This window comes from Pezoporus occidentalis, unplaced genomic scaffold, assembly GCF_034315485.1.
Source record: "Pezoporus occidentalis ecotype Australia unplaced genomic scaffold, CSIRO_AGI_Poc_V1 ctg28, whole genome shotgun sequence".
Lineage (NCBI taxonomy): Eukaryota > Metazoa > Chordata > Aves > Psittaciformes > Psittacidae > Pezoporus > Pezoporus occidentalis.
Window position 1 is genome coordinate 6,770,977 of NW_026914718.1, and position 21,082 is coordinate 6,792,058.

The window sequence follows — 21,082 nt, forward strand, 5'->3', positions numbered from 1 at the left end:
TACATCCTCAGTAGTTTTAGAAAATGAGATATTTATTAATTCTTTCTGAAGAACTGCAACTGTAGATTTAGTAACGAAATTCCAGCATTCTTAGGTAGTTACTTAAACGTACTTACAGTACTTTATTCTTTGAAACGTGCAGGTCATCTCTTTGATCGTTCTGTTCACTTTGCCAAGATTTTGGCAATGCAAATAGGGAAACTGGCAGGCAAGAATATTTTTACAGTTTATTTTTCTTTCTCTTCTGAAGGTCAAACAGTATTTCCTAGATATAGATACTATGGTGGCTGAGAATTAATTCTGAGGGCTTTCAAGACTAATACATCTGAAACATGCCATGTTTTGAGAGAAATACCTCATGCTGGTTCCTGTGTCAAGGCTATTCTTGTCCTTTGGTGTGGTAGCCTTTATTAGGGAGGAAGTGTAAGTTCGGCCCTTGTGTTTAAATCCTCAACAATTTCCACTTCTCAAATTCTGAGACAGCAAAAGGTGGGAACATGAAAGGGCAAAACAAATTAACCCCAAATGGCAACCTCCCATCTTTCTTGTTGCAAGTCAGTACAACCTACAGCATACCTGCTAAGCCAATACCAGTTAACCCCGTAAGGGTCTGCTCCTTTCTGGAGAGCTCTGACAATACAGAAAAAGGTGAGTAATCTGCCTCCTTAGCCCAGAATCTTTCTGAAGAGGCAAGGACTAGGAATCTCTATGCCTGGGCTTAAGATTTAAAGTCTTTCTCTAGTTCTGATATGGCTGGGCAGAGCTCTTAAGAAATGTATTAACTCTGTATCTTTTTTTATTCTTCCCCCCCCCCCAGGTCTGTCCAACCCTACTGACCATGATGCGTGTCCTGCACACATTTGCTCTGTACTTGCATTTATGTTAGAAATATATTTACTTTGGTAGTAAGAGTGATGAAACCAAGCTCAAAGAAAGGAATATTCATAGTGAAGGAAGAGATCAGTGTATAGTCAGGTTTCCTAGCTGAACAGTGTTGGCAACCCCCGTTTTGGGTATTTGTTCTTCGAATGTTTGGTAAACTGGAGATTACAACTCAGAATGAGTCTGAAAATTCTAGTCATGTGTTCAGAAGGTATTGATCTCTGTTATTATGAGCAGGAGAAAGAAACCATGATCTTGACAGCATCTGGGTTTCTTGGATTTCAGGAACATGTTCCTGTCCTCTTCCTTCACTCACTGGTGGCTGCCTCTTTCAGCTATGACAAACTACTGCAGAGGTTTTCGTGGGATGATAGACTTCTCACGTATTCCTTCTTTTTGCTGCTTAATTAGCATGCCCATGTCCAGGGGTCATGTCATCCTTTTACAGTTCCCAGCTTTGTCAATCTGTTGAACTCCCTCAATGATAGTCTTTACCAGAGTTCACAAGATTGACAGTGATTCTATTGTTTGACGGTTTCACTGGTACATAATATCTTTGCAATTTTCTGTTGCTTACAAAATGGCAAAAATGTTTCCTACCACACAGAAGTTCTTCCTTGTGAGGGTGCTGAGGCACTGGTACAGGGTGCCCAGAGAAGCTATGGCTGCCCCATCCCTGGCAGTTTTCAAGGCCAGGTTGGACACAGTGGCTTGGAGCAACCTGCTCTAGTGGAAGGTGTCCCTGCCCATGGCAGGGGGTTGGAACTGGGTGAGCTTTAAGGTCCCTTCCAACACAAACCAGTCTGGGATTTTATATAAAAAGAAACAAAGTTTAATTCTCTATCTTTAATACAGGCTAGTGAATAAGTTTGGTACATGATTTCCTTACTTTCAATTCTTAGGACTAAAAATAGTTTCATAAATATCTTATTTGTTGTTTCATTTTCATACACATGCATTGAGAAGAGAAATGAGAGTGCCAGAAATACTGTGTAAGCAGTAATTCTTGTCAGATGAGAAGTGGGAATGGATTGAGGAAAACCTCTGGGAAAGTCTGGTTCTGGTGAGACGTCTTGTTCAGTTAAAAGAGAATAAAACCGCTTCTGATAAAGATGAGATTTGTCTGCCCTTGAATTTCCTGAACACTCACATCATATATTCCTGTATCACAGGTTTTGGTGTGTTTCTTTTATTTCATCCAGACATGTTCCTTCTCTGAATTCTGATCATATTCTTTTCAAGCTATAATAGTTCTTTTCTCTTTTTACAGACTGTTTTCGAGAGGAACTGTCAATCTGATGACTGTGCTGCTGATTTGAAACTTCAGGGTAAATTATTGCTCTCTAGGTGAGTAGGTGAACTTCTTTTTTCTTTTCCTTTACTGTGGTAGTATGCCATTTATTTTATGTAAGATGGCAGTGAAAAATCAAAATACAAACATTTTGTATCTTGACTAGAAGGATGACACCAGTGATACCACCTTTAGTGCAGAAAGGTCTTGGGGAGGGACTTTATCACTCTCTACAAGTACCTGAAAGGAGGATGGAGCCAGGAGGGTGCTGGTATCTGCTCTCAAGTAACAAATGACAGACCAAGAGGAAATGGTCTCAAGCTGCACCAGGAGAGGTTTAGACTGGAGATTATGAACAGTGTCTTCTCTGAAAGGGTGGTCAGGCATTGGAACAGGCTGCCCAGGGCAGTGGTGGAGTCACCGTGCCTGGAAGTATTCACACACCATGTAATGCATGCTCAAATTGAGTACCAACATGGACCATGGAATTTTTCAGATGATAAAATACTAGTTTATGACATGGTAGGAGTAAAACTGCCTGCAAAGTTATCACATGGAAGATTAAAAACAGCCAATCCTCAGAACATAGCAAACTATCTTTTTCTGTTTCTCAACGTGTAGTTTTGCTGACTGTCCTGAAATACTGCTCTCCTTTGTCAGATACTTCTTGTTAGCAACTTGTGTGTGTGTGTCTCATTTCACTTTCTTCTCATCAAAACCTCATCAACTAGACCAGAGGTGAAGTCTGTGTTCTGTCCCTTGTGACTGGTGATCCTAAGAAAATGCCTATTGTTTTGCCTGGATGTAGTTATTCAATTTCGGGATAAATGAGGCTAAAGGTGAACTTTACACATCACTTCTGTTTCCTTTTTTTCTCAGCATTTTTAGCACATTTTTAGAGATGGAAGTGCTGACGCAAGTTATTTAATCTTGTGCCAGGGGTTTTGCTGTTTGATGGAGATGCTTTCAGTGAAATGCTTTGCTTGCAGGTCAGGAAAGAGAGGGGAAGAGACTCCCCTGCTTTAGGGAAAAAAAAAAAGATTGAGGAAGAAGTAATAGTCAGGAGAGAGACACACATTTTATATAAGCCTACAGCAATGCCGTAACCGTACTTGGAAACAAAACTGAACCAGAGTCAAGTCTGAGAAGTTATGGACTTCTCCAGACACGACTGAAGTCCACAGGAATGTTTCGGGGGATTGGCAGGGAACAGGGTTAGGTCTCAGGTTGCCGAGTCCAAGCTTTGACTGCAATTAGTCAGGATTCGTGACCTTTCACTTGAGCTTTGTGGTGAGCAAAGTCTGCTGAGAGCTGGAGACCTGTCTGTGCAGACTAGGGAAGCCAGTGAGGGATTTTGTCTTGCAGTTGAGAAATAATCAATAACAAGCAAGAGGCAAGTCCTAACAACTTGTCAGGCAGTGTATAGTAATCATAGCACTAAGAGCTGTGTTCATGATCAGAGCATTAGACTGTTTATTTTTATAGCAGTTATTTATGTGATCTTGGCTATTTAAAAGCCACAACTGTCAAAGAAGCTTAGGATATTCAAATACAGTTTCTACCATTGGATAGCAAGATGTTGAAGAAGTGCTCTTAAATCTTCTTTATCCAGTGACACTCTGAAGTCCTGTTTGAGATAAACAGGATGTTGTCAAATCCATCAAGTCTGCACAGAACAGGTTTTCTTTAGCTAAAGAGCTGTGTAGGCTTCAGTTTTGAACCAAAGCAGAATAGGTATCTAAGGAAAATAAGTATTTTTGTTATTATTATAGTTATTGTTATTACTACAAAAGCATGCCATGGATTCTGATCCTAGGGAAGTGTCTGTCTTGAAGAATACAGTCATTTTTCCAGCCCCATGTGTTTCATGCTCCAGAATCCTGTCAGCATTTTTCCACATTACTCCTGTTTATGCTACCTCTGTGTACAAAGCAACTTTTTTTTTTTTTTTTAGAAAGAGCAAAAAAAGGTGACTCATTGATTACTATCTGCACTAAACAATTGACTTCATTGTTAGCAAGGTTGTGGCAATGCCTTTGTCTAAATAAATAATTACATCTGACTAAATTTGGTGGACTTACTGGAAAAAATGCAATTAATGGCACACAGGCAGATTGGATTAAAATAAACAGGATGTTTATGGGAAGGCAGCAATAAGTGCTGTCTCAGAGCTGCTGGAGCTCTTTGAAGATGTCACTGGACATGCGGGTAGGGTAATCCAGTTCACATCATCTACCTGGACTTGCAAAAGACTTTTTACTAAGATTTCTCACCAAAGGTTCACAAAGAAAGTAAGTTGCCCAGGTCTGAGGGGCCTGAATGGTGCCTGAGCATTACTATCTAATTAAAAGGTAGTCAACAGGGAGAAGGTGTAAATACTTTTATCCTCCTGGTGGAGAAAACTCCGCAAGTGCTTCTGCTGAGGCCAGTGGTTTTCAACATATTCATAGTTGATCAGGGAAATAATCTGCAAGAGATTAATAGCAAGATGATAAAGTTTGCTAATCATACTGAACTATTCAGAGCAATGAAAAGAGCATGGAGGTATGCTTTCATGAAGTGTGTGATTAATCTGTTGATTTTACTGTTGGGAATGTTGGAAATGCTGAGAGTTAGAGAAATGGCAAATATGAATGGAGAAATATGTCAGCAAAATAACACTTTGTGCTTGCCTTGTTCTTCCATAGGCCTCTTGCTTTTAGACATAGCTGGATACAGGACTCTATGCTAGATGGACCGACTTGGTCTGGCTGTTCTTCCACACTTCTCATGAATTTGTAGCATATTAGAGCCAAAAGCTGTGCAAAGAGCTATATAATGTAAGGTATAGTTTTGTTCATTGCTATATATAAGACGCTTTCAAACATGTGCTGGTTAGGGCATATATGTGTGTAGGAAGTTAGTTTATATTATCATCAAGAGAATTATGTGCTGAGATCACTCTTATGAGCTAAAGAACTGCACAAGCTACTCTGATATAGAGTTCACCTGGAATGCATTTGAATCACTAGAATTACCCAGTTAAATGATTGCACCCAGCTTTGAGGATGCCAAACCCACATACCAAATGACTCTCAGGAAAACCAACCAGTGCTGGCAAAAGCTAACCAGGTCTGCTCTGATTTTGCTTTTCTTGGGATCTCCTTCTCTTCTGAAAACTTACGCATGTGCCCTCAAATTTTGAGCCCTCAAATTCTGAGCACTGCACTTTGATAAATAACAAATAGACAGCCCAGGATGTTAACACACGGTCTAGGTAACAACCTAACACATGGCTATTTGTCCAAAGTGCTCAAGCCATGCAAATCTGCACGTGTAAGTTAGAAACTTCACTGCTGTTCTGACCAGATATGATTTGGTTTACCTCATTATTTCCTGTTGTCGAGGTGCTGCTGCATGTGAGTTTTCCACTTCATGTGGAAACAGTGCTGCTGGGCAAGCTGAAATCCTCCTTTGTCAAGCTGGAGAAGAGGGTAGAGTAGGACTGCTTGAAAGTGGATGATGATAGAAATCCTTAAAGTTGTAGCTCTATCTGGAAGCTTTTGCAAAGGTTTGGATGGGTGGGGGGTGGTATGTGGTGGTTCTTTGAATACTTCTGTAATAGTGAAAGGTGTCCTTAGAGCAGGGACATCTTCAACATGCTGTACTGGAGAAAAAAAAAAACAAACCGCAACACCAAAAAGAGTTAGAATGCATTTATCCTGTAAAGAATAAGGTTTGTTTTCAGTTAATAGATGAATCCCTTTAAGGTTCATCCACCTTCATTAGTATCAGTTAGTGTGTAAACCCATCCCAACTTCCTGAAGGTATTGTGGGATGGAGCCAAGCTCTTCCTGCTTGGGGTAGATGACAAGAGGGGTGAGAATCATGGAGTGTGGCTTGGCAGGTTCAGACCAGAGATTTGGAAGAACCTTTTCACACAGGCAGTTCATGCTGCCCAGGTATGAGGTGTGCTGAGATGGTGTGCTCTGCCATCCTGGGATTCAGGACTTGGCTAGATAAGTAGAAGTGAAAGTGAAGGAGCAGAAGGGAGGTGTTTCATCTTTCAAGTCATGACTGCTTTCAAATCCATTTTTCTTAAAGAACAAACATTGGAGGTTTTGGCAGCACAGAGACTACTCATCACCTCCTCTTTGAAGAGTCTCCAGTGTTAAATCTTGCAGCTGTCCCAGGAGATAGCCAAATCTGGCCCTATCTATGCAGTGATGTTAGGTGGAGAGTGGGAAGATGTCTTAAGAAAGAGAACTGAAAGTATCTTACTGTAAAGAATGTATTTATGTATTGCATACAGGTAAGTTTAATGACACAACCTGAACCCATAAGAGAAATAGGAATAGAATATTTTGCAGTAAACTTTATTTTTATGGCCATAGCTTTGGGACAACAATAGGAAATGAGTTTTCCTTTCCATCAATCCAGTCCTGAAAAGCAAAACACAATTAAAGGGTGTTCTGGTAGCTATTATTTTCACATAATGTTTGATATTAAAAATATATTTATTACGTATCATGCTTGACTTCAGTGTCTCACTCTGTTTTCTCAGCACAGCAAATGTCTTTTCCATCAGGTTTCTGTAGCAAATAGTACATTTTCATTGAGCCTCTCCGTAGCTATTTTTTTCGAGGGTGAACTACATCTGTTTCCTCAAGATGTGCTGGGGGAAACTCTGAAGTAGGTGTTCTGTAGAAGATTATGCCTCCCTAGCCTTTAAAATCTGCTAATCCAGTCCTCTGATACTTTATGTGGGAGAAAAGGCTCTGGTATTTTAGGAACCTGAAAGTGCTGAGGGAGCAGGGGTGCTAGAAATACACATCTTGCCTGATATACTGATGCGGTTTCAGGTCCTTAGCTGATGCCTGTCTATGTGATCGGCCCTCTGCAGAGACAGTGGTAGTTGTCAGTCCAGTTTAGGCTGTAACAGGAACCAAGTGCAAACCATAAAGAAGACGTCTGAGTAACAGTGAGGGTGTTTGAACATACAGACTTTCTTCCAGTTATAATAAACAAACCAGCTAAAAAGACCAGAGCAGAATGGGTGGTGGCTTCTCTGAGAGATGCAGCTAGGAAGGAAATCCCGTATGGCTGTGTAAATATACTGACAGCCCGTGTGTCGCAATGAATAGAGCAGCTTTACTGAAAACAAACAGTGCAAGAAGAAAAATGATGTTGCAGCATATCATGTAGCTGCTGCATTCCAGCACAAGCTGTGCGCATGGTATGTAAATCAGGTTGTAAGCACAGGACCACAAGCCCCCTTGGATAGAAAATGCTATAATAAATACTGCTATAATAAATATTACAACAACAGAAAATGCTTTAATATATATTGCTGATCCTGGGAAAGTTCCAGGAGGAAGTCTGTCTTCCATATATTTATGTGACATGAGGTTACCCTTCATCCATCATTAGAACCAGAATTATTCACCCTTTGGAGTGCTTCTGGATGTGTGTTTGGCTGTTTGGGATAAGCAGCTTGCTATTATGTGTTAGTTTAGAGCATCCTTATTGGCCGCTGTTTGTTAGACTTGTATTTATGTTCCTCCCCTACAGACCAGCTGAGGTTCCCATATATACTGCTGCAAGCAGATGATGTTGGAAATGTAAAATGGGAAGCAAAAGTCATAGAAAGCCGAAGAGGTGACAGGTGTATTTTGCAGAGATTTTCAAAGGTTTTTCAAACTGTGGATTTTGGGGTTGGTTTGTTTTTTTTCCGGGGGGGGGGGGGTGGGGGGGGGGGGAGGATTGGCATCAATGTTTTCAAAAGTTCTCTTGTAAAGAAAGGAATTTTATGAAGTGTCCTTTTCCAATTGAAAGGTCAAGTTTGTGACTTGGTGCAGTTCTGCTTCTGCTGGTCCCTCTGGAATTAGCCAGAGAATAGATAAAACCCCATTCAGTCAAAAATTTCATTGAGTTTGAAATATTTTCATTTGGACAAAATGGTAATTTTTGAAGAAGAATATTTTCCAGGTAAAAGATTTGTTGGGATGTTTTAGGGTAATCTCTAAATGCCTAACCCTCACTGAAAAGACAAGGGTGAGTGTGCTCCGCCACCCTGTTCTCCCCACTCCCATCTCCAGCTTACAACTGAGGTTTATAAGCATATTATTATTTATTAGTGAAGAATAAATAATTTCACATAGGTGGCTAGCTATACAACTACAAAACTGGCTATTGTGCAAATGCTCTGTATAGGTGAAAGGATGAGTACGTTCATGGGCCTATTAAAATCAGTGGAAGAACACCCTTTATTTCACCAGGCACATCATCAGACATCTGGATTTGAAAAAGGAACCTCAGAAGTTTTGTATTGACTTGTCAAATTATCAGAGAACCTGAGCTGAAGGAATCCAGAAAGCAGATAAAAACATGTTATGGCAGCTTTGTCCAATTTGCTTTTCACCAGCGCAAGACATGATGGCACAGAACAGAGGTTAGTGCAGCAACAGTGCAGAAAGACAGCATCTTCTGAGGGAAGGAGCAATAACGTAAAACTTTGATCAGAAAGTTCAGTACTTTTTGAGTCTATCACATAAATATAGTAAAATTACATGAAAAACATTAATAAAAGTTTTCACTGATCATAGATTTTTGCAAACCCATGGAGAGAAGCTGGAAGCTTGTGGTTTAATGTGGGAAGCAAAGCTGTTTCATAAATTTGACCAAGCTCACGCCTCAGCACTTATCTTCCTTTGATCACACAACGGGGATTTGTTTCCAGAGAGGCCTCACGTTTCATGGAATGCCCATTGTGGTTTTATGCCCCTGAAGTGCATCTTAACAAAACAATCCTGATGAGGAAAACAATATCCTTTCATTTGGAGCTTAATTACGCGCTCTGATAATATCTGTTTTTTCCCTTCCTCTTCATTCATAGCAGATGAAGAATTTGTTTTCATTTATTTTATCTTTCATTGAACAAACACTTCTTTCAAAAATGTTTTGGACGTTGTGTTTACCCTGGGCAGGCTACCCTAAATAGAGAAGCTGCTCAGATGGAGTTAATTTTCTGCTTTACAGAAGAACCCCCCCTCCCTCCAAAAAAGCAAAGGAAAACGAGCAAATGCTATGGTTTTGCATTTCTAGTGCTAGGAAAGTGGTCTGGAGCTTTCAGTCAAGACTTTCTGTGTAGAAAGCTGTGTGTACCAATATGGTTATCTCCAACTTACAGAACACAAACATGGAGCCATGACTGATCCTACTGCAGTCATGTGCTGCCCACTGGTTACTTGGTCACACTCCAGTGCTGTCCTCACTCGTGATCTTTTAAACTACCAAAAGAGTTATTTCAAGGGAGAAAAGAGCAATAAAACACTGAGAAAAATGGATATGAGAAGATTGCTTTCTGTTTTCTCAAAAAGTCATACCAAGTTTCACACTATGTTCTAAGTGATTTCATAAATTGTAGTGTTGTTTAATGTTATTTCAAAGTAATTTAGTGCACTGTAAAGGATGGAGTAGAAAAATGCTTATACCATTTCATATATGTTAGTAGATTTGTAATCCTGTTTGGAATTTATTCTTTTCAGTGAATCCAGGAAGCAGAATTCTGATTTCTAATTCACCTTTACTTCTAATTATCTTTTAACTTCAGATAGTTGTTAATGTATTGAATGCGGCATTTGTGAGGTGCATGGAAAACTTTATTGTAGCTCATCCAGGATGGGATTTTCAGTTTCTGGAAAGGGCTGCTCAGCAGTGCCCACAATTAATCAGGATGTAGAACAACTTGCAGTGGGAGCATCGTTTCAGGAACAAGTGAATGTTTTCCCTTGTTGAGGGTGAAGGGGGAAGAAGAAAAGGTGTCTTGGTTTCCATCTGGTTAGTTGCACTCAGAGCTTCATAAATCTCTCCCAAAATAAATAAATAAGTCCAGTTTGATAGCAGTGGGCAGTCCTGCTCCTTTTGAACATGTGGTGATTGAACCCATATGGATGGTAATAGAGCCATCAAGTGATGAGTGGTAACAAACCTCAGTAGTCCACATCTTATACAAGAATGTAGATTTCCAATCTCTGTTTTCTAGTAACAGTCCACTGATGATCAGTCAGGCATACCGTACAAGCCAGTTTTGTCACTTCTTAAATACTGGTTTTGTTTTGTAGGAGTCACTTGACTGTATCTACTGGAGTAGGATTTTGCTGTTCGTTTTTTAAACTAGACCCTAAAGAGATGTTTTTCTATATAACCTGAAATCATTGCTGAGCTAATGTATAACCTGGCCCTCCTTGTGAGCATCTCAACATGAGTGTTTTACAGACCTAAGATACTTCAAGTTACCATATTGTTCCTTGCTCTAGCAACCAAAGTACAAGGCTAACAAAACAAAAGCTTAACCTCAGGCAACACTATCATACATGAGCTACCTCCAGAGGTGGAAGCTCTTGATGCTTTCCAGACCTCAACTTGAAGAAGGTGCACCATTGTTTTGCATTTGTAGAATGCGTCTTGGCTGATGCATCCATGCATGTGTATGTATCTGTACACATACCCTTCAGTGATGCAGCTATGTGAACTTTTTATGTAGTGTCCTGCAATTACAAAACCTGGAAAGGCTGAGGTTCTTCACAGGTCACCAGGTAAATCGTCTTGCTGGTTTTACATGAGCTTTAGAGGAAATGTGCTATGGCTTATCATGTTTGACATTTAGATGTGACTTACTCCTGATATATAACACAGCAGAACAGATTTCCTAAAGTAGTAAACCTGTACTGTTTCTAATGTTTTACCTCTGATTAGCTGCTTTTATTGACTTCTAAAAGTGTGTGCTGTTTGAAGCACTGGTCTTTTTCTCTCTCCTCAGTGAGTATGTTTTCTTTAATATATGGATGCCCCAGCATCCCAGGAATGGGACAAGCAATTGAAACTGTCTAATAATAGGAGATCTATTTCTGAAGGCATAATTTCTATGGTAAATACGTGGTTTGTGTGATGATTCTGTAATGATCTAATTCCTAGAAACAGTATGCTAGAAGGTGACACTGATTCATGCCACATCTATGGTCAACAATCACCTATGTTAATAGAGCTCTGAGTATTTTAAGAAATAGGAAACATAGGGGGTTTTGTTTCTTTCATGTCAGGCTGATGTGTGCAACTTTCAGCTACGTGCCTGGTAGCATTTGTCTTTTGCATTTCTTTCTGCCACTAGTAACTAGATTTTGTTTGTATTCCAACCTTAGGATGCTGTTACACACACGTGCAGGGGGGCACAATACCATTTATTCCAAGGACACTGCTTGTGATTATAAAAGATGTTGGTTTGTATGTGTGTCTGCAAGGGTGAAAGATTAGATTAGAGCTGTTGTAGATGTTGTGCCTCATCTTGCTTTCATGTGACAGTTTCATAAACCAGGGTAGCTTCATTCAAACCAAAAGCTGCTCCCTGGGGTAAACATTGTGAAAACAGAGGCAGCTTTTTCCCCATTGCTTCTTCAGTTCTGTTTATACAGGGTTGTGAACATCTGTGTACAATTGAAATTACTGATAATATTAAAAGGCACCAGATTTCTGTAGGGTGATAAGGGGTGTTTTATGTGGGTGTTGTGCCCGGCTCTGTCCTTTTTACTTAAAAATTTGAAGATATAGGTCATTGGGGATTATATCTGTTGTATCGTTATGGGGGAGTTGTGTGGAGAAACTACATTTGGGGAAAAGACATCTATTTCCAGAAAAGCTTTGAATATATGGTAAGTAGCTGTAAGTAGAAAGTACTCTATTGTTTCAATACCATCATAAAAAGGAAAAAGGACTTTCTAGAGTGTTGCCTATCCCTCCCCCTATACTTTGCCACTCAAATGCTTTCTTTTTGAAAATTTAATTGTAGGGTGGAAAAGATAACACTCTGTGCCATATTCCTGAACTGCAATATATATGGGAAGTGAAGGGCTAGAGACAGCAGCTCTGCTCCAGAAGACTGCCAGCAGGAGCAGTTCCACGTCCTGGCCCTGGGCACACTGCAGTAGGTGCTTCTTTCATGCGGGACATTCGGTCCCTTCCAATGAGGAAACACTGGCACATTGTTAGTCAGTCTTCATAGGGAGAAACACTGGTATGATATTGCTCCCAAACTGTGCTCTGCTGACATAGAACCTTGGTTGACCATACCTTGAATTCTCTGTTGTTCATCACCTTATGTTGTCTGCTACTAAGAGCACACTGCAAGGTTTCCACTTGAGACGTAGAAAAGATCATTAATGAAACAATATGATGGTCTCCGAGCTAGTTTACAATAGCTGGCTTAGTGCATCTCAGGCTGTAGTCATCAACCACATGAGGTCTCTTAGTACCTTTGCTTAGTGTAGGCTTCGGTGTGAGAGGGGAAAGGCAGCAGCTCAGCTAATGCAGAATAAGCCATGAAATCTTGAGTGTCTGGCTGAGTCCTAAGTCTAGGTTGGCTGTGAACTTTGCAGAGAGAATTGAACTTGCATGCATATGCAATGTCAAGACAACGTAACCAAGCAGTGTAAAATCCAATGGAACCATAGAATGGAATCATAGAATGGTTTGGGTGGGAAAAGACCTTAAAGCTCATCCAGTTCCAACCCCCTGACATGGGCAGGGACACCTTCCACTAGAGCAGGTTGCTCCAAGCCCCATCCAACCTGGAGCTGAACACTGCCAGGGATGGGGCAGCCACAGCTTCCCTGGGCACCCTGTGCCAGCGCCTCAGCACCCTCACAGGGAAGAATTTCTTCCTAATGTCTAGTCTCATTCTCCCCTCTGGTAGCTTTAAAGCCATTCCCCCTTGTCCTGTCACTATAGGCCCTTGTAAAAAGTCCTTCTCCAGATTTCTTGCTGGCCTCTTTAAGTACTGGAAGACTATTATAAGGTCTCCCCAGAGCCTTCTCTTCTCCAGGCTGAACAAACCCAGCTCTCTTAGCCTGTCAATAGCTTTGCTCCCTGTGGGGTTGTTTAAAATTTTAGTTGGTTTGGGTTTGTTTGTGGGGCTGCTACCTCTCAGTTTTCCAGTGAGACACCAAAAGAATTCCCAGATCAGCTCAGGGTTTCAGCTTTTCATTGGCCTTTGAGGTTTAAGTATTTGCAAAACTTCCCAGAGTTCAACTGCCCCGTAGCCTGTGCTAAAAACCCAGGAGAAAGGTTTTCAGGGTTGATGTAAAGAATCTGTGGGGACAAAATCATATTCAAGTACTACAGGAACTGTGAAAAACAACTGCAATCCTGGTTGGTGAAGGTAGAAATCTGTTTGGATCTGTCACAGGACCAATGTTGTGGACTCACACCCCTTACTAATTCACAAGCGAAAGGTGCGATGGTTTAATTGCATCTGATGGAGCTGGAGGACAGATTGGACTTTAGTTGTTCAAAGCATTTTTGTGCACTTGCAGTCTCAAGCCTCAGCTGTAACTTCCACTGTCCATTGAGCAGTAGCGGTGATTTATCAATATAGGTGCTGATTCGCTGTAAAGAAAGGCTCCTAATATAACAGAGAAAGTTGGTGACCCAGACTAACAGGGTAAGTGCGACCCCATCCCATTCCTTGCACTATGCATGGTCTGTGCAGGCTCAGAGGAAGTGCTGAACGCTTTTTCATTTTTTACCAAAAATTCTCTCTAGTGCAGGAAATAGAGCACTATGTCCCCGAGTACCTTTTGGAATGTGGATTATGTCTCCCTTGGCCCACGTTAATAAAAACACCAGCATTTTGGGGGGTGGGGAAATGAAAATTGCAGATCTTTTCAGTGTGCCTTTCCCAGCTGGTCTTTCTTCCCTTGCTGACCATAGTGCAAGGATGTGGTGCAGGTATTAAAAAAGAACGTTTGAGCATGCAAAAAGATGACACTTGCTTTATCCCAGAATTTAGTTCCCTTTTCTTAATCACTTACGAGGAAAACATTAACTATATCTATTTATATTTGATGTGTAGTACCATGGCCAGTGAAATCAAAAACGCAGCAGAATTGCTTGCTACCTGTAAGTCTGGGTCGTGCAAATGAAAGCTGCAGGTGTTTAGTACTTCCAAATGTCAGACTTTTCAAGTAACCATTGATAGCTTTACATCCTTCTTGTGCCTTCATGTACATGTGTGTGTACAAATGTGTTTGCCTATATACGATGTATATATGCATCTACAGTCTACCCAGAACTTTTACTCAGCATATGCTTGTGCGTAGTACCTGATGTAATGAGATAGTGGTGTTCTATCCAACTGAGTGATTACATCTTGGTATTTTTCCCCCCCTTTTTCTTTTTTCCTTTTTTTTTGTGTCTTTTTATTTTTAGCCTTGTGTCTTTTTATATTTAGCTCCTTGATGTAAGTGAGGTTACAAGGGCCAGAGTGAGAATGTTAGCAGCTTTATAGTTCTCAGCCAACAAAACATAAACTGAAAGCTATTACTTAATTATGTTTCTTAAGTTGTTTGACATATCGAGGTGAAGGGATGGCTTTAGTTTGTTTTCTTGTTTCTGGCAGGTGACAACAGTTCTTTAGTTGACGTATTTTGACGTTGCAGCTAGGCCACTTAATGTACAGCAGGCACTGGAGGAGGATGGCACTGGCTTGGCAGTAGAGCTGCTCCAGCACCCCAGCAGCCTGTTTGCACCCCATGACGTTGGCTTCTCTCAAACAGCAAACAGGGCCTGGGAACTCCCCTGTGAACGGGGAGATTACTAATCCTCTTCTTACTGCAAGTGAACCTGACTCATTCCAGATGTACACAGATTTAATGATTCAGAAAGCTGGCTCTCTTAAAATGAGACTTGCAGCACAATCTCATACAGCCTTTTAGAGGAAGAACTGAACCAGCCTAAAATCAGTGAGGTTTTTCAGTTTCTTAGTGTATGAATTTTGCATAGGAGCAACTGCAGTGTGGTCTTAGAAAGCAGGTTTTCTTTCTCTGCTAAGGAAAATGTTGTTAGAACCATCATTTTGGTATGATGTACTTTTAACAGAGGAGTGGTAGCTTTAGAAAAGGGTAACAACGCAGTGGGGCTTATTTTGCCTTTTTTTTTTGGTGGGTTTAGTTGTAAATAGGATTTAATTTTAAGTATTTTTTATTATTCAGTAAGAAGAGTATTCTTGATTGTCTTGACTTGAGGTTAGATCTCTAAGTGCTGCTATTACCAATTCAGGGAGGATCCTGTAGCATACATTGCATTTAGTGTCAAATAAAAGATAAATGAGATAAAGCATAAGACAAATACCTTGTAGTGCTCCTTTGCTTACTGAAGTGGTGGTTCCAGATTTTGCTAATGAGTTTGATAGGTGCTGAGTAAGTTCTGAAGTGATTGCAAGAAGTGAGATTATAAAGTACATGAGAAATAATTTGCAGTAATAAATTACTGGTTTATCTCATTGCTTTCAAATATGCACTTTTGATAATTAGGAAATCTCAGCAGATTGTTCAGCATCTTCATAATTTGTCTGCTTTTTCTGCTGTAAATGTTGAAGTTTAAAAGCTTCCAAGTGTTCTCCTATGGTTGTGCCATTAATTTGGTATATAAGAAGCAGTAACTCAAACCGTTTGCACCTCTCAAACTAGTTTTGCAGTTGATCCTGCGCTGCATATGCTTTTGTAAATATTTATTCTCACTGATAGTTGACTCTGAGAATAAACTATAATGTTGGGAAAACATTTTTAGAGTTGCTGATATGCAGAAGAGCAGTGTGTGGCAGCATATACATCCTTGGCACAGCCATTCTTTCATGGAAATTGGGTGAATGGAAAGTGGTTTGGCCAGCTGCTGATTGCTGTGTGTCACTGTGTGCTGCTGCATGCATGTGTATTGTGTAACGGCACTGGCAGGGCCATGTGAGAGGGTACCTTTCCTTAGAGATGGTTCCTTTGTACTTTTGGGCTGGCTGTGTCCTATAGGAAATAATTGAGAGCCACCTCTCTGCTGTGTGGCTGAAGGTCTCCGCTCTTTTCTGACCAGCTACTTGCTGTATTCTCTGTGACACTATCTCTTTCTCTGTGATGTAGGATGGTCTGAGACTCCAGTAGCCAATTTGATATTTTGGCTATTTTTTCTTATATTTACATTTCTACTGGTATATTCCATATTATCTTTTACTATACTTGTAGTTCCTAGGTCTGCAGATGTGTGCATTGATACTGTAATTTATTATTTATTCCTACTTGTTAGCTCATCTTCTGGACAGCCTAGTATGATTAAATATTGAATAATACGTATATGCATAGATGCATATTTATATTTGCCTCTGTGTGCCTATCTGTCTCTGCTTGTAATCTGTGATGCCATATTACAATAGTGTGTTGATTCATGATATATATCTGTTATTTTAATTCAGCTATTGCATAGCTATTCCACTCACAGATGATTCCATTGGGTTAGGTCCAGCTTAAACACCTGAAGAGAGATTAGTGGACATTTGTTGCAATTTCTGTACATTTTTTTTCACTTACACCTGTTTCTGTATTTTATTTTGCTCTCTTTACCTTTTTTTCTATCCATAGCATAACTCTAAGAAGTTACTAGAATGTTAGAATAAGTTTGAATTATTGAGGGACAAACTGAAACAGCTTGTGTGTTCGAATGTGGGCATATTATCTTGAACTTGTTACATTTCCCCTGTTCAATTACTTTACAGTCTTCAGCTATTTTATTCTCACTAAAACCATATTAACAATAAGTCATGTGAAACAGTTCCACATGAGGATCATGGGGTTTCCTTACAGTCACAAAAGACAGTGTCAGATCCATGACTCGGGAGCTGCTCATTCCTAGTACACACACCCACACCTGCACTATGCATTGGCCAGAGAGCACATTCCTGAATTACTGACTACCAAGCTTTTAAGCGGTTGAGTTGTGACAATTCCATAGCAGGAAGAAAGATGGACCAGAGTGTGGAAATTGCCTAGAGTTAAATCACTGTAACTGTTTCTGCCTACAGTGTTGATGACAGAACTGCCTACCTGGCCCTGGGAGCGGTGAGGAACATCTCACTTAACATTTCCATCTCTAATGTTGGGGATGATGCCTACGACACCAATGTTTTCTTCAATTTTTCTGGAGAGCTCTTCTTCATCAAAATGTGGCAAAAGGTAAGAAAGGCCAATGTTGCTGAGTAGGTCTCTTAACAATTTAGTTGCAAGATGTAGGGACACGGGGCAGCCTGGTCCACACTGTTGAGATGTGTAAGTTATTTTGGTTATGCTGGGCTTGAGTTTCTTCCAAGCTCTACTGAGTTTTAATTTTGTGGGTTTGATCTATGTAATTACATGCTCTGCGTTTGTGTAGAAGTCACAGCACTGTTATTTGGGGTACGTTAATGAAAAAGAAAGACTGTTTGGTTGAGGTATTAAGGTATTAAGAGACCGGTTTGGAAACTGGTAGGGTACCAAGTGGTGCTGATATACACAATGTCTCTAGTTTGAGTAGTGCCACTCTGCACTCAGCAATCCTAGTGATCTGATCTCAGCTCTTAGGTTTTCTCTTCATTGAAATTAAGAACAAGGCTGTTCTTTTCTCACATCCTGGTGCAAGTTGGGGTTGTAGCCAGGGCACACCGCTAGATCCAGGAGCTCAGAAGTGCTTTTAATTTCATCTGTGTGGAGTCAGGTGAATATTTTGAGTCAGTCTCTTTGCATTTAAATTGGAATACACAGATATTTTCATAGGTATGGGTTCATTTAGAGATAAAGTTGTTGAAATGTGAACACTGAATTGAGGGTTTTGCAAACTGATGGCCTCAGAAGCTGTCTGAACTTGAGTAATGTGAAAAGGTTTGTGCAAAATGGGAGCTGTACAAGCATAACAACATTCTGTTTGCTCCTGCTTTTCACAATCATTTCTCTTTCTGCTGGAGCTTTGCTTTGCAAGCTGTAAGAGCAATATTAAAAACAGTAGTACAACAGTTGCAAAGTATGGGAATAACTTGGTCCATTGCACCAATGACACTTTGCTATTATTTGTCATGTTATATGGTAGACATATGTTATATGGTAGATTTTGGTTGTTATAGACCTCTTCAATGAACTCAATACATAAAAAAAACAAAATATGGTAATTTCTTATACATGCTCTTTCAGTGTTCAGTTTTGGCTATTATGTTTAATGCATTTGTAAGCTTCAGAAAGCTGTCTTTGTAATACAAACTTAATTTTCAGACATTATGTGCTGCATGCCGTTTACCAGGAGGAAAAAAGCAGGGGATAAAACATAAATGTCTTATGCCAATACACAACTTCTCTTTAATGGAAGTTTTATGTGAAGACTTCCAGGGTCTGGCCCAGCTCCCATTGAAGTCAGTGAGAAGGTTTCCATTCCTTTGCACTGGGAAAGAAACAAAGCTTGATGCATGTTCTTTTAAAAGGTTGTTGTGGCCTTTTCTTTTTTCCTTCTATGCTTACATGTTGAATATTTTGCACACATGGATTAACTGGTACACCAATTGCCTTCATTGTTCTTCTTGGCCAACACTGCGAGGGAACAGGCTGAAGATGATGTGATGTTTCCCTTGGTATTTTACCTTGAGCCTGGATCTAATGCACACTTGAAACATCTGTGCTGAATGCTGCCTAGAAGGAGTAGTTTCTGGAAGCAAATGACATTGTTGCAGGGTTATCTCACTACTCAGTCTGTCTTCTGCTAATAGAAACTAGCATTACTTTAAAGAAAAACACAGCACACAGCAAGGAAGCAGGTAGGCTTTCTTCTTTCTCAGGTCTTGCAAACAGGATCAGGGCATATAGTATATATAGGATATAATCTGCTATTAATCCTGTTGTCCCACTGTTCTTGTGATTGATTTGATAGGGTTTGGAGGGGGGGATGATAATTATTTTAGAAGCAGTTTTGAAAACCCAAGTCACAAGGTTGTGTTGGGTAATTTTGCTTCCTCTCAGTCTGCTTTTGCTTCAGGACAAACTAATATATTCTTGGCCTCACCATTTGACCAGCTGGGAAACTGGATTAGGACCTCATAGCCTCAATTACAGTGTTATGTTTTCCTTAGGTTCTCTGAAAAATCATTTTTATTTATATTTTTGTACAATATCACAACCTCTTCCCTTCCCCTGACATCTGTGCATAATAGAATCATGGAATCATAGAATAGTTAGGGTTGGAAAGGACCTTAAGATCATCAAGTTCCAACCCCCCTGCCATGAGCAGGGACACTTCACACTAAACCATGTCACCCAAGGGTCTGTCCAACCTGGCCTTGAACACTGCCAGGGATGGAGCATTCATAACTTCCCTGGGCAGCCCATTCCAGTGCCTCACCACCCTCACAGTAAAGAGCTTTCTTCTTATAGCCAATCTAAACTTCCCCTGTTTAAGTAAGTTTTAACCCGTTACCTCTTGTCCTATCACTAGAGTCCCTCCCCAGCATCCTTATAATATATACATATTATAAAGTGTATGTACTTTATATACATATATACACTTTATATATACTTTATATACATATATAAATGTATATAAACTGTATGTACTTTATATACATTTATATACATACTGTGTATGTACTTTAAATAGATTTTGTTCCTGATTGAACACTGCCCAGGCAAAAATCCATAACGTAAAGCCAGAATAAAAATGATGACTCTTAAGATTTCTCTTAGTGGAGCAATTCTGGAATCAAAAGAGCTTCTTGTGGGAAACTTTCTGCAGCAACTGCTTTTTAACAAATAACACTAAAGTGGAAGGTAACGGTCACTTCCATGTGGTTGCTTGATCCTGTCTCTGCAAGGTAACTCTGAGAACCATCATCACAAGGTGGGCTTCCGTGACCTGTCTCTGGAGTTCTTTCAGGATGCTGTGAGTCCCCCATGTGTTTTTGCTGTGCCCCCACTGGGGACATATCTAGTGGATTCAGTGTGGGTTTATTTCTTTCTGCAGCTTGTTTGCAGTGAGACCTGGCAGTGCAGAGGTTTAATGCTGGGTTTTTTCAAAGGAGTGATTGAGCCAAAATGCCCCATCTTCTGTTTGAAAAGAAATGGAGTGGTCTAGTTCAGGGATGATGATGAAGGGTCATCATTCTCTTGGAGGGTCTGTGTGGAGCTAGCTCCACTTTCCTTCCTGTAGACTGAGGTTTCATGGGACACTAGCTAGAGAACAATCAAACATTAGAACAATCAACCAGGGAAGTGGGGAGGTCCCTTTGAAACTGCCAGGTATCTATGATTCTGTGATACCTGGCAAGGCTTTGCTTCATCGTTATGAGGTGAAAAAGCATTTGCCAACTGATCTTTTGGAGACTCCACCTATTCCACTGTCTGATTTTCCTATTGTGCTGCAGCCAGTCCTGCCGGTCTCCATGGAGGAAGCCCAGCGTTTTCTTTCCATAGCTCCTGACAGACAGTCCTTCTCTTGAGAGGCACAGTATGGGGCACAGGATGACTTTTCATTCCTGCCTGTACTCCCTGCAGCACTTTTCAACTCTCTCATCACTACTGCCCTTTGAAGGGGCTGCCTTCACTGAGGTGTCACTGTCCTCCTACACTTCAAAGCATCCCTTCACCCTTTCTAAAGAGAGGAGACTGTTCTGGGAAAATGGGCATGTAACTATAAAATACTGAATTTGTTAACTGGTGAAACTCCTGAAGATGTGGGTTACAGCTGCGGCTGTCATCTCCAGGAGCTGAGTGTACATATTCTTTTCCTGTATGTTTACATTTAGTGCCTTACAATTATGCCAGTTATTGTACCTCTTATTGGGCATGATAATACTTATTTTTCAACTCCTAAATTTGGTGGGGTTAAACTGTTTGGGATTTTAAGAAGCCAATCTTAACTCCTATTACCTATTAAAGTAAAAAAAAATCATCAAAAAGGACAAAGTCCTTTCAGAGCTGGGCTGAGTCTGCGTGTGGTTTTAAGACAGTGGTGAAGATCAGATATTGATACAACTCCTGTGCAGGTTTCAAGCTCTCACTCTGGAAGTATTATTTTACAGATGCATGGAAGTACTGCAGTGAATTT

General features: G+C 40.3%; 1 protein-coding gene across 1 annotated transcript in view; it reads left to right on the plus strand.

Moving 5' to 3' along the window:
- The window catches only part of ITGA9 (integrin subunit alpha 9), a 215,595-nt gene that overhangs the window by 122,136 nt on the left and 72,377 nt on the right, over window positions 1–21,082 (plus strand). The window contains exons 17-18 of the mRNA XM_062625454.1: window positions 2,153–2,229; window positions 17,049–17,199. Coding sequence (XP_062481438.1) covers window positions 2,153–2,229; window positions 17,049–17,199 — 228 coding nt within the window. The remainder of the gene's footprint in view (window positions 1–2,152; window positions 2,230–17,048; window positions 17,200–21,082) is intronic.